Source organism: Trachemys scripta, chromosome 18 (assembly GCF_013100865.1).
Source record: "Trachemys scripta elegans isolate TJP31775 chromosome 18, CAS_Tse_1.0, whole genome shotgun sequence".
Classification (NCBI taxonomy): Eukaryota; Metazoa; Chordata; order Testudines; family Emydidae; genus Trachemys; species Trachemys scripta.
In genome coordinates, this window is record NC_048315.1 from 4247286 (window position 1) to 4260421 (window position 13136).

General features: G+C 45.3%; 1 protein-coding gene across 1 annotated transcript in view; it reads left to right on the forward strand.

The window, feature by feature from the left end:
* Positions 1 to 9002, forward strand: part of VPS53 (VPS53 subunit of GARP complex) — an 87372-nt gene extending 78370 nt beyond the window's left edge. Inside the window, exons 20-22 of the mRNA XM_034752955.1 lie at positions 3112 to 3249; positions 4396 to 4500; positions 4909 to 9002. Coding sequence (XP_034608846.1) covers positions 3112 to 3249; positions 4396 to 4500; positions 4909 to 5079 — 414 coding nt within the window. The 3' untranslated portion in view covers positions 5080 to 9002. The remainder of the gene's footprint in view (positions 1 to 3111; positions 3250 to 4395; positions 4501 to 4908) is intronic.
* The last annotated feature ends 4134 nt before the right edge of the window (positions 9003 to 13136 follow it).

Consider the following 13136-nt stretch of genomic DNA (forward strand, 5'->3'; position numbering starts at 1 on the left):
TAATGAAAATGCTCAGTGTTGTACATCCCATGGACTCTGTGTGTGTCAGATCTCAAGCTTCGGTAAGTGGCACCCCTGCTCAGGATTCTGATAGGAAATCTCCAAGGTCACTCCAGCTGCTGTTTTGGGAGAAATATAGAAGTAAGGTCCCGAGTACTGGTGATAATCAGAGATCTCATGGCAATTTTGTCAGGAGTTGATGTTAAGCCATGTGTCCTGGCTAACTTCCAGTGTGGGCAATTATATTCTGCCTCCTGCAGTTCCTTTTGCATTTCCAGATGGATATGATATTCCTCTCTTTAAAAACACTCTGGTGTGGTGGTGCTGATACAGAATGGCTGCTGAGGGAGCTTGGCAAACCCTTTGGAGTGTTGCTGGATGAAAGATGCTGTGGCACTTATAAAATGCCTTTCATCTCAGGATCTCCATGTGCTTTACAAACCATTTCAGACACACCGCAGCATCGTGACGTAGATAAGTGTGCTCCGTTTCAGAGATGGGGAAACCGAGGCACTAAAGTGGTTTGTCTAAGGTCACACAGTGGGGCCAATGGCAGGCTCAGGACTAGAACTCTGAGCTCCTGGCTCCCAGTTCTTTGTCTCATTTCTTCTCTGTATCTTCCCTAGAGAGCCCCAAAAGTAACAGACAGCAAATAAAACCACTTGCTTTCTTAAGGGTGCTGTCAGTATCTTTGACATATATAGAAACAGTGAACTTTGATACGTACCCATGTATCAGGGAATGCAAATGACTGGACAGATCAGGAGAGTTTGCATTACCTTTCCATTCGGGTGTAGCTGCTGGGTCTGTTGCCCCAGCTATTCTATCTTAATACACCTGTCTGGTGTCTGGGACAGCCCTGTTCTTTGTTTGAAGACGTGGCTTGGGTGGGACAGGCTTTCAGATGGGAGAACAGGGAACTTCTAATTAATGTCTTAAAAGCTACCAGCTGCCAAGGAATCAGAATCCGGGTCTCTGAGCAACATGCTTTTGTGAAATGAAACCGGATCTTTTTAAAAAATAAAATAAAAAGATGTTGCTGTGTTTGTGTAAAGACTGAACTCCTGCTGCTTTCCCTAATAGAAAGCAAATGGCGGAAGTACAATTCCTAGTTGCCTTGTATAATAAACATTATTAGAGACTCCAGGTTGTTACTGGAGCTTTGCTGAATAACCATGTGGTTAAAGTGATTAACCCGTTCCCAGCAGTGCATTTGGGTGGTTGTTATTAGGGTAATGGCATAACTTGTCCATTTCAGTTCTCTGATCACTGTGTTGTCTAATACAAACAGAACAGTGAAGGTCTGTTAGTCTTTGATCTACCCTGAATCCATTTCATTCGGACTTATGCTTGTTCTCTCGGGGATGGATTGACAAAGATATTTAGGCGCTTAGGGATGCGGATAGGCACTTAGTGAGATTTCCTAAAGCACCTGCATATGGTAGGTGACTAACTCCTATTGATTTTCAATGGCAGTCAGGTGCGTAACCTGCTCTAGGCACTTCTGAAAATCCCGCTAAGCCCCTATTTGCATCATTAGTTGTCTAAAGACCTTTGTAAATCTGGTCCCCTGGGGCAAACGTTACCGTAATAGCGTTGCTTTGTAGTGCCACTGCTGATCTCTGAAGGGAGTTTCTCAGCTATTTAACAGCAGTCGCATTCACATCCAGGCACCGGTACAATGTTTGTGAACGTGTTTTTTTATTATATGGAATCCTGTTCCCTCTGCACTGAACCGAGACCAATTCATTTCTCTCACACCTTGAGACAGCCGTCATAGAGTGTCCCTTTTTGAATCTGGTCCACACTTGAGCTGGTGAACTTGCCATGGCCACTCCGTTTGGGATCAGTATCCCAAGGATATTAACTAACGCCAGGGCCGGTGCAAGGGAGTTTCGCGCCCTAGGCGAAACTTCCACCTTCCGACCCCCCCCCGCCCTAAGGTGCCCCCCCCTGCGGCAGCTCCCCACCCCAGCTCACCTCCGCTCCACCTCCTCCCCGAGCACGCCGCCCCCGCTCTAATTCTCCTCCCCTCCCAGGCTTGTGGCACCAAACAGTTGTTTGGCGCCACAAGCCTGGGAGGTGGGAGAAGTGGAGCAGCGACAGCGCACTCGGGGAGGGGGCATAGGAACGCTGTAAAAAAAAATTGGGGGCACCGCTTTTTGGCGCCTCCAAATCTTGGCGCCTGAAGCAACCGCCTAGTTTGCCTTAACGGTAGCACCGGCCCTGACTAACGCCTTCGTATGTCAACTCTGTGTGCTTAGGACCATAACACAAATGTCCTTAACTATTGTAGGGATTTTTGCAGTGCTGGTAAGGTTGTGGGGAGCACACTTCCGCCTGATTCTAGCCCCTTTGCAGGAATGAGCTGTGTATGTGGATACCCAGAGTGTTTCCTGTCCCAGGTTAACAAATCAAGTTGTGCTCCAATTCTCGTTAAGCAAAAATATAGCCCAAATGACTCAGGTCTCTGCTCCGCGGCTGGTCTCCACCCTGCTTTTTAATCCAGACCTGAAGGTTTTATGGTAATTAAGGTCTGGCTGAGGGCACGTTTTCCAGCTTAGCTATTGATGAGCACCAGCCCCTTTCCCATTATGCTGCATGAAGTGTTGGATGAGGCCAGTTTTGTGAACTTTCACATCCCCCCTACTGAGAGTTGCCCTGAGTCAGTCAGTGCAGTGCGGTAGTGGGAGCTGTCGGTATATGTACTGTTCTGTCGTTTTATTAGTGGTTGAGTGACTGCAGACCAATGGAGAGCATTGCAGACTGGGAGGCAAAGGGATCAAGGTGGTGTTGAGTTGGTCGTAGTCACTCGTTAACATTACAGCTTACAAATGGGTGACACGCTATGAGCCAGATCCTGAGCTCACCAGGAATCACCGTAACTCCATTAGGGTCAGGGGAGATCTCCTGATATACACCAGCTGAGGGGTCTGGTCCTTTTGAGGCTCCATCACGGTGATTCATTCCTTCTGTGCCAACAGAGATGTAAATGCCAAGATGTTCTGGGATTGTAAAGAGTTTAACTTTTAGACTTTGTGGCATCCTAGCTGCTAATAGCGCTTAGTAGCTGGGAACAGTATAACAGCAGAGTGTGATTAACTATTACAGCTGCTGTTGGACACGCACTCTCTGAAGATGGTTCTCTTGGATCTGCCTTCCATTGGGTCCCAGGTGGTGAGGAAGGCTCCTGCCAGCTACACAAAGATAGTGGTGAAAGGCATGACGCGGGCGGAAATGATCCTGAAGGTAACTCTCGAGATTCTTTATTCTGAGTACTGAGTCTGCTTGACCTGGAAACTCGGAGTGTGACGGCCATAGGGCCCTTTCTATGGAACCCAGCGTTACCGAGAGCACATGTGCGTATGTGCACATTGGTACGGTGTGGCTGGCATTTCCAGGGCATCAGGGAGTTGGGCATTTCTGGCTCCAGAGCTGTTAGCTGAGGCTTTTCACCAGCACCACGTTCATGGCTCTTCTCTCTGGGCAGGTTCCTTCCAGTGGTATTGAAGAGACTCATGCTTTCCAGTTTAATAAAATAAAATTTCGAACCCCGCCCCCCCCCCAGTGCCTGCCAGCCCGCAAGCTGGGAGGCAGAGTCCTACAGCAGCTTCAACACAATACACAGTCCCTGCAGCCTCTCGGATCTGTTCAGTTTCTGTGTAACAATTGACAATTCATAAACGGGACCCCCTGGCCCCTCCCTGCTCTGGGATTCGTCACTGCTTTGCTCTGCCCACTTGCCCGCACCTTTCAGTAACAGTATGCATGGATGGCCTCTTTGCCGTTCTTTAGCCATCGTAGGTTCCGCTGGTTTGCACAGAGACGAGGCTGGACGCTGTTTGTTCTACATGGATAGCACAAGCTACCCACAACGGTGTCTGTGGCATGGTGCCCAGACAGTTCCATTGTAAGACGGCCCTGCTTTGGGCTCTGGGTGAAAGGCCTTGGAAGTCTGGGTGGAGATCGTTTGGGAGGACAAAGCACAGGGACTGAGCAGGAGAGTGTTGTCCTGAGCCCTCCAGAGCTTTGCTCTTTTAAAGCACAAAGCTTTATCCTGCAGTTTTAAAAAGCAGAGTTTGCCTTTACCCAGGTAAAGCTGGAGCAGGACTTCAGCTCTTGTAAAATGTGCATTGTTCCCCTCCTCTCCAGAATCCCTCTGCCTGGATTTAGTTTAAACTGCAACGGTTCTTCATCCTTTGCAGAGGCCAGGTTGTGTAGGGGACAATTCAACCTAATGAACTTCAGTTGGGCTTTTAGAAGCTCGGCTTATATGTCAGGAGAAACTTCTCCCTCCACCATTGATATGGCTCTTCGTATAGCTGGTTGCTGGGTTAATATGTTCATAGCTTGTGTCTGATGCATCTCTCTCTCTCTCTCTCTCTCTCTCTGCAGGTGGTTATGGCCCCTCATGAGCCCCCCGTTGTGTTTGTTGACAATTACATCAAACTCCTTGCTGATTGCAGCACAGACACTTTCCAGAAGATACTAGACATGAAGGTTAGAACCAACCCAGCAGAATTTACGGTCCTATAATAAAGTCCCCCTCTGGAGAAATCTGAATGCCTTGGCAACTGTTTCTGTGGAAACGTGTAGGGCTTCTGAAGTATGAAAAGGCAATTTACAGAACAAATGCATCCTCCCTGCTCTGAAAGCATGGAGAGTTGCTATTGATTGATGGTCTTACCCTGCTTTCCCTTTGCGCACTGACTTGGAAGTTCAATCCCAGGCTTCAGGCTTAGCTTTCCTTTGTCCAGAACAGTGGGGTGGCTGTATCCTGCCCTTGCAGGGGAGGAGGAGAAGACAGATTTGAACCTGGGTCTCCAGTAGCTCTTTTCACCCACTGACCAGGTTCAGTAATGCTCTCACTGTGTATTGTGATTCCACTTTCCTTTTGTTTCTTAACAGGGCCTAAAGAGAAGTGAGCAAAGCAGCATGTTGGAACTGTTCCGCCAGAGGCTGCCTGCCCCTCCCTCTGGGGTAGAGAACACCAGCTCCATGTCCCTGACGGCGCCCACACCTGAGCAGGAGTCCTCACGAATACGAAAACTGGAGAAACTCATCAAAAAGAGACTGTAGATGAACAGAAGCAACATCTGCCGCCCCTCCCCCCCCCAGCAACTTTGGCCAGGTCTTGTGCAGGCTCCTCGTTATCCTACACTACGTCACTGAAAAATAGCTGCCGAATCAATGCCACGCCCTGAGACGCATTAACCGTGTTGCTCTGAATGAGAAGCAGCATGATTTTGGCAAGGGATGAATGCTTCCCAGGGCTCTGTGCCCTTGGGATAGATTAGCCGAGTGAAACCTGTCTCACTGGGGCTTCTCCATGCCTACGGCTTGGAGGAGATGCAGTGAGTTGAAAATGGTTTGACTGAATTACATCCAAGGTTCGCCAGCTGCTCACACCATGCTAGTCGCTCAGCGTCTAGCTGCAGTTCCCATTTGGGGTCTCCCAATGTGGCGTGTTGGACTCTGCCCTGAAAGTGACAAGACGACATTCCTTCCCCATCATAGAGCTGCTTGTTTCTTTAAAAATAAGATTCCCTTAAATCGCTGGCCTCTGGCCCCTAGGACTCTACCAAGCTCCTTATAAATGCCCAGGACAGGACACTGCAACATCTCCCCTGTGCTCTGAGGGCAGGACCGTGTGCTGAAGCTGTCAGTAAAACAGCAAGGAGAACCCTCTGTGGGAAGCAAGGAGGGGGTGAAATCACTGCATTCACCGGTCAAATCACACCTTACTGCTAACAAGCCAGCGGTCTCTGTTGCTTTTGCTGCTTTAAGGCCAAATTCTACATCTGCTGAAGCAGTCTCCAACGTCTCATTATTTTCTCACGTGCACTGGGCTACCCCGCCCTCTCCAACCCACACTACACCTCTCCCTCTCCTCCACAAAGGGCTGTTCATGGAATAAGCCCTTGGAAGCCAAGCATCAAATGGCACTATCCCCCCATGCTTGTGGCCTCCTGTTTCATGCCAGCTGGAGCCCAGAATGTGGGTGTGCCACTTTGGCACCATCGCTGCCCTGAAGGCAGAGCCGCTGGAAATGTTAGTTTTAATTATAGGCCTGCTGCTTCCAGGATTTCTTCACAGGATGGAACTCTCTCACTGGCTTTAAACGTAAAGGACCTGGTTCTCCTCTCGCTTACGCTGCTGCAACTTGGACTGAGTGGCTCCAGATTTGCACTGGAATATCTGAGGGGAGCATTGGGCCCCAAATCTCACAACACAGCTTGTTTTAAAGTAACCGGAATTGCAATCCAGTTCCCATTGGAGTCAGCAGCAAGGTGCCCTTGATTTCAGTAATAGCAGGATTTGGGTTGATGGATCTAAATTGTAAAGTGTTTGTGTGAAAAGTGCTCATCTTGGCACATGCTTGCCTGAGAAGCCTTAACTGAGTGACACAATCCCCTCATTATCCCCACTGGATTTCTTCCCAAACCCCCTGGCAACCTCTCCATGTGGTTCTAAAGGTGTGTTTCAGACCTGCTGATGATACAAGACCACAGGGATTTTGATGGCGGGAGAGTTCATGTGCAGCTTCCGTACTGTAATCCATGTTTTCCTACCCGATCTGCAGGAGGCACGTGCATGCAGTGTTTGTGTCAGGTGAGGAGTCACTGCAGCTGACTAGCAATGGTCTCAGGAGAATCACACTCCCACGGCACATCTGGCTTGCTTCTAATTCTAAAGTATTGATTTGGGGGCCACTGTAGATCCAGGTTGGTTAGTGTTTGCAGCCACTGTTCAGGGATCTGTAGTTCACTTGAGGGAGAGGGAGAGAACACTCCAGATCAAGTACAGATTTATTTTAACCAAACTCCACACACACAAAGCTATGTCTAAAATTAAAAACCCTGCAGAGTTTCAGTGACACTCGGGAGTGGGGGGCACCAAATGAGAAATGTCCTTATTGAGACTGAAAATCTGGCCTGACAGTAGCTTCATGTTCATCTTTTTTGCACTGTCCTGTCCTCTCTTGCACTTGCTCCTTCCCATGTGCGGAGGGAGGGAGGGACGGATGCGCGCGCGCGCACACACACACACAATTTGTTTAAATCCTGTTACAAGTAGGATCTGTTAGAAGCTGGATGTAATAAAATAACCTGAACCAAACTCTGGTCAAATAACTGATAATGGTTGCAATATGTGCAATATTCTGCATTTCCTTTACTGAGAGCTTGTTTGATGGATGCTACATGAAGATAACTATTCATGTTACTAAGCATTAACACTCCTGTCCCTCCTCGAAAGACCTTTATTGATGTCTAGGTCTTGAACAAATCTAATATTTATACTCCATCCCTGCCTTGTTTCCTTTGCCATAATTTGCTAATTTTCAGCATGTGGTAATGCAAGCTGCTGAAGTTCCTACCTTCTCTATATCTGGCTCATTCCCAGCATTCAGTGGTTGGGGTGACCCTGTCCTGTCATAGGTTTTTAAAAGTGGAATCAGAGATGAATGTTTTGGAAAGGGTCCCATAACTTTCTTTCACTTCCCTTTAACGTCCAAGTATCATTCTCGTATGATTATAGGCCTGCTTTGAACAGTTCTGTTGGAATAAGAAATTTTGCCTTTTTTTTGTACTGGCAAATAATACATTAAGCCTGCATTTTCCAAAGTCATTGGTGATTTTTGGATTTCTGACTTGAGACACCTTCAGTGGCCCTGATTTTCAGAAGTTGTATGTTTAGTGGCCCTGTTAAGGTGACTCAAGTCAGGCACCCAATCACTAGTCATTTTTGAAAACATAGGCTCCAGTGTTTTCCCTTATCAGCCCCGTGTGAGTGGGACAGTAGATTCTGTGCCTGGGCTGGTAATGATAATAGTGATTTTTCCAAGACTGATAAATCAGCCTGTGTCCTAATAGTTTATGAACCGATAGACTGATTACAGTAGAATTGGTAAATCAGCAGATAAAATCATTCGTATCTGACCAAAACTGTTAAAATAAGAACTGACACTTAAATGAGAGTTGAGATATTGTAACACCTACATTAACCTTGTCTACACCAGGAAATCTTTACAAAAAACTCCAACCATTGAAACGGGTTCGAATGGTGTGCTGGTGTTAAAATGCTGGGAGTCCTAGAGTAGGCAGCTGTTGGAGGCAGCCGGACATGTACACTGGGGAGTCCTGTATCGCTAAGCATGCACCTGAAACAGTGTTAGTGGGAGGAATTTTTGTCAACTTGGCTAAAAGGAGTGACTACAAGCTCATTATGTGAACTTCTGAAACCTTATCAGAAAGCCTGTTGTTGGATCACACCACTTCCCCTAAGTGCCGGTTATTGTTTCTGACACTTCTGCTAGTTTTACAACCTGCATTCTCAGGGAGTGGTGTTTGCACTTCATACTGATCAGTTTACAAATGACAACCTAAGAAAAGAGGGTGTGTAGTCTCTTTCCTGAAGAACAAATAATTAAACCCAACATGGGTTATTAATAGTTATTACCAAATGCAGTAGCCAAGCCCTATGGGAATGCAGGTTGTTTGCATAGGTTTATTATCTGCGTGCTGGACTAGTAACTTCACTTTAAATTAATTTTTTCCTCACAATGAAAATTAGCAATAGTGTGGTCAGTGCTGTAATATACTGTGTAGGGATGAAATCTGAACTATTTCCATGTTTCTTTGCCCAGAAGACTCCTAAATTGTCGATCTCGGCCATTCAGAATTCTAGAGATAAAAGGAAAGGTTAATAAAGAAAATCAGAAGAATGTTAGAAACCCAGGTGCATTGAATTGTACCCTGTAAAGGACATGTTTGCATTTGTCTTCCTTGATTTGAAATGTTCTTCTCTTGTTCTTGTGTATTTCTCAGAGTGGACGCTTCTGAAAGTGTAAGTGTCAGCTGGTTGAGTTGTACATTTTCTGAGGATAAAGGAATTGTGTTTCTGTATAAAATATCTTCTTAAGTTTTCTGTCCAGGAAGTAATTTCTTGATGTCTATTGGAGTGTGACACTAAAGCTAATTAAATCATTACTAATGACCCTCTTCTAGCCTGTGTTTTGAAGCAATTTATAGAGAACAAACTGGGTCCGATTTGCATTTGGAGGGAGGGAATCTGAAAGCTGTGTGTACACGTGCCCATACACACACCTGCACTGCACAGAATGCAGCCTTTGTCCTGAGGGCGTTTGCTTGTGGAAGAATTATATCCCTGTCTTTGTATTCACCACCGAGTGTTACCTGATGTGTTTTAAAATCCTCTTGCGTGGTGCTCATGGTATAATACAACACGTGCTGGCCTTGTAAACTTTTACAAACCTTTCTGTATCTCATTTCTTCCCCTCTCTTAGCAGACGGGGTTTCCCTCTTGTTATCTTTCCACCTTGCAGATTTCTATGGCTCCAGCAAAGTGACCTTTCGCAGACAGCATTTGTATTAGTAGCAGCAGAGCCAATGGGATTCTTCCCTACCCAGCCCAGGTGGGAGGCAGTCCAGGAAAGTTAATCTTGTGTTAGTCAATAATTAGATGATGATTAGTAATGTCTCTACTGCTTACCTTCCAGAAAAGACTTCTCTGGGTACCTTCTGTTTCCTCTATTAATAATGAAAAGTCAGTGACTTTTAGAATACAATAGATATTATTTTATTTTAGTCCACTTCTTTTGCTCTGAGAGTCAGTGGTTCATTTCTCTCTCCAATATGTTTCCCCTTGCCCTTCCTCCATCAAGTGATCAGGCAGAAATGTGCATGTTAATCCACCTCTTTCACCAAATTTGCAGTGATGAATGTGACTCTCTGTGTTATATCATGTGAGTCATAGTGAGTTTCTCCTGACTGCAGGTTGGGAGTGGTAACAGAGGTTTTCCCATCAACAGGCAATTTAAGACAGGTTGGCTCTTTAACATGCTATACTTAAATGAACTGAAATGTTTTATTTCCGGCTATGTCACAAGTTGTTTGAACAAAACACATTCCTCTGTGTGTGAGTTGGTATAGGTGGGGCTGGTAGCACCACCTATTGGCTATAATTAAGGTTGCCTGACACTTCCCATTATAAGATCCTGTTTTCTATTCCTTATACCTCTGCCAAATCCTAACTGTTTGGGCTGAAATTTTCCATGCCTGGTGTCTGTCTCACCATTGCTCTGTTTTCAGTGAATGTCTATGAAACCCAGCAAAGTGTCCTGTGTCTCTCTAGTGCTGTTCCCAATAAAGGATGACAACCTACCACTGCTAGTAGTTACTCCATTAGCTCTGTGAGGTGGATCTGAAGGTTCCAACCTTACTGATGACCCATGTGGTGTTGATATAATGCTACATAATGGATTTTCTGTTTCTTCAGTTTGCTTTTTTTAAAAATCTAGGAAATTACACACCAAAAAACTATGTTAAAATAACATTTGAGTGCTTGACTTTGCAACCTTAAAGTTAAGAAATGCCAGAACTAATTTTTTTTCTGTGCAACCTTAATTCAGCACCCTTGTGTGTATGCAATATGATACGATCTTAAATTCCATGATCACTTACTATTTTCCCCACAGACAACCTTTATTCTGGCATTTCCTAACTTTTGAGTTCTTGACTTTTCAACCTTAATAATGTTCTTTGTATGTAGTTGTGTGTGCAATAGTTATGTTGTGGTAGCCATTTGGCTTGTATTAATGAAAGCATCCACTGTGGAACGTCAGTAGCAATCCTCCCGGTATAGATATTATATATTTTCCAAGACAGGCTCACCCAAATTCAGGTAGTAACAGATGAATGTTATAGTGTTCTGTTGGTTGGTTTGTTAGCTCATCAGGCTGCAAATAAGAAATTCCGTTCCTGTTTGTGTTGATTTTGTTCTGTCTAAACCACCATGAAACCCATTTTCTAACCCTGCAAAGTGATCTACGATGAAACTGATGAATCTGTTACTGAGTTCAGTTACAGCACGAGAGGACGTGGACTGGTTCAATGTTCTGACTCTGTCTTGTCTTGTGTTGAGATGCTCTTGCACTGGGTCACCTCGTAGGCTCTCAGCAGAAGGTTGTGAACCTCGTGACCTTGTTAAAAGGGTCACTTTCTTGGGGATCTTTTCTTCTGGAGCCCCCAGGAGGACACAGTTAATAAAAGGAGCAGCAATTATAATTCAGGGTAGGAAATAGTGAAATGGAAAATACAGCAAACATTTCTGTTAATCTCACCAAACCCTTTGCTTATTTTCAGCCAACAGAGCTCAGTTTCCTGCCTGCTGATAACGCTTAGCACCTACAAAGCACTTTACAAATGTTAACTGAGCTTCCCAAGCACCTGTTTGAGGTAGGTGAATGTTATGTCCATTTTACAGATGGGGAAGCAAAGGTACAAAAATCTTGACCTATTGTGTGATTACTGATTAAGCTCAGAAAGCTGGCCTGTGTGGAAAGTCCCCTATGGAACAAGGGTCCTGATAAGTTACTTGTATCCTGGATGCATGTGGGCATTAGAGGAAGTAAATGAGATGGACAAACAAGCTGTTACTTACACACACTGGCAAGCATTTTCAAAAGAGACTAGTGATTTTGGGTGCCCACCTTGAGATGTTTTAAAGGGGTCAGGCTTTCAGGAGGGGCTAGGAGCGTGGGCTCCTTTAAGGGATCTCACAATGGGCATCTAAAATCACTAGTCTCTTTTGAAAATAATGTCCCTCCCATCTTACATGGAGTAACAGGAGCGTTTGTGACACACACTGGAATTGCTTACTGCACCTACGGTCTCACGAACCTCTTCCTCTTTGGTTGAAGTTGAACAGTAACTTGGTGCTGTCTCCCATCAGCTCTCCGTGCTGGGCTGGGTCAGCACTTGGATGGGAAACATTCAAAGAACACGAAAGCACTTGATGAAGGAGGGGATAATGATTCAGGAGATGTGCTCTGAGTCAGTCCTGAATCCAGACCCCCATATAGCACTTGGGTGTCTTTCAGATGAGCGGTAAAACCTAGAACCCTGGTGACTTGTGGTGATTAAAGTTCCCGTGACACTTTTCATAAGAGAGGGTTCTTTAACTTGCATTGTCAGCTGGGTTTGATGTTCTTTACCTTCTGTTCTAAGTTAGTGCGTAACATTGCTGTGCACTGTCGAACAGTTGCCACATTTCAGTGGTATGTGAACGGTCCCCCAATGCAGCTTGTAGAAGCGCTTTGGGATCCTTCAGGGTAAAACGTGCAATGTGAACATGAGACTCTTGCTCCAGGCTGTCAAAGCAGGTTTAGCATTTGATTTACCGGACTTCAGTAAAGAGAAGGCAATAAACACAGGACACTGAACTCTTTGGCTTTCTGCAAGGAGTGACGGGCTCTTGGGACAATGACACTGGTGCTTTTACTACAGATGTACAGAAAGGAGCAATCCAGTGTGCTCCTGCCTCATCTCCAGTTTAGCTCTTTATGGAAGTATTGGCCTCTACTGAATGGACCAAAGTTCTAAATGAGATAAATCAGTCATCTCTTGGCAGTTTTAGCATGCTGTAAATTCAGACTTCTTGATAGTGGAAATCTAGCTTCTCCCCACCCCACCCCATTAAATTTCTCTAGCTACATTATCAGCTGAGTGTCCTCTGATCTGAGAAGCTTGGCAGCAGCTCTGAAATACTAATCATGTTAGCTTGGAAATGGCTTCTTGAACCTTTTTGGGCCTCTCATTTCATAAAGGGTTTTTGATGGGAGATTTGGAAGTAAAAGGTGATCTGCTTTCCCATTGTTAGAGAGACCAAAATGTCCGGCCTTGGGTGTATTTAAAACAAAAGCAACAAACCACCTGTCCAGCACTTTTACTCTGACTCCATTGATTTGAATCAGGTTTTTAATGTACTTTTTTAAATCCACATTTTTCAGTGAAGACAAACAACCTAATAGCATTTCTTCAAAGGAATGTAAATTCCTTAAGGAAGTATCCGGAGTTCCCAGCAGTACATAGCTGCAAACCACAGACGCCTCTGGCTGAAGGCTCTGTTCTGCTTTTAATTTGGGGGTAGGGGAGGAATTCTTTTGAAGGGTTCGGGTTCACTTGTGCTGGGCCCGTCAGGCTAGATTGTGTGTTACTGTACAGCAACGTGTTTGCTTTGGCTGCCAGCAAACCTTTCTTTCCCCTAGAGGAGTCTTCCCCCATCAAATCTGATGATGCGGCATGATTATTCAATTAGGATTTTCCGAAAGCCAT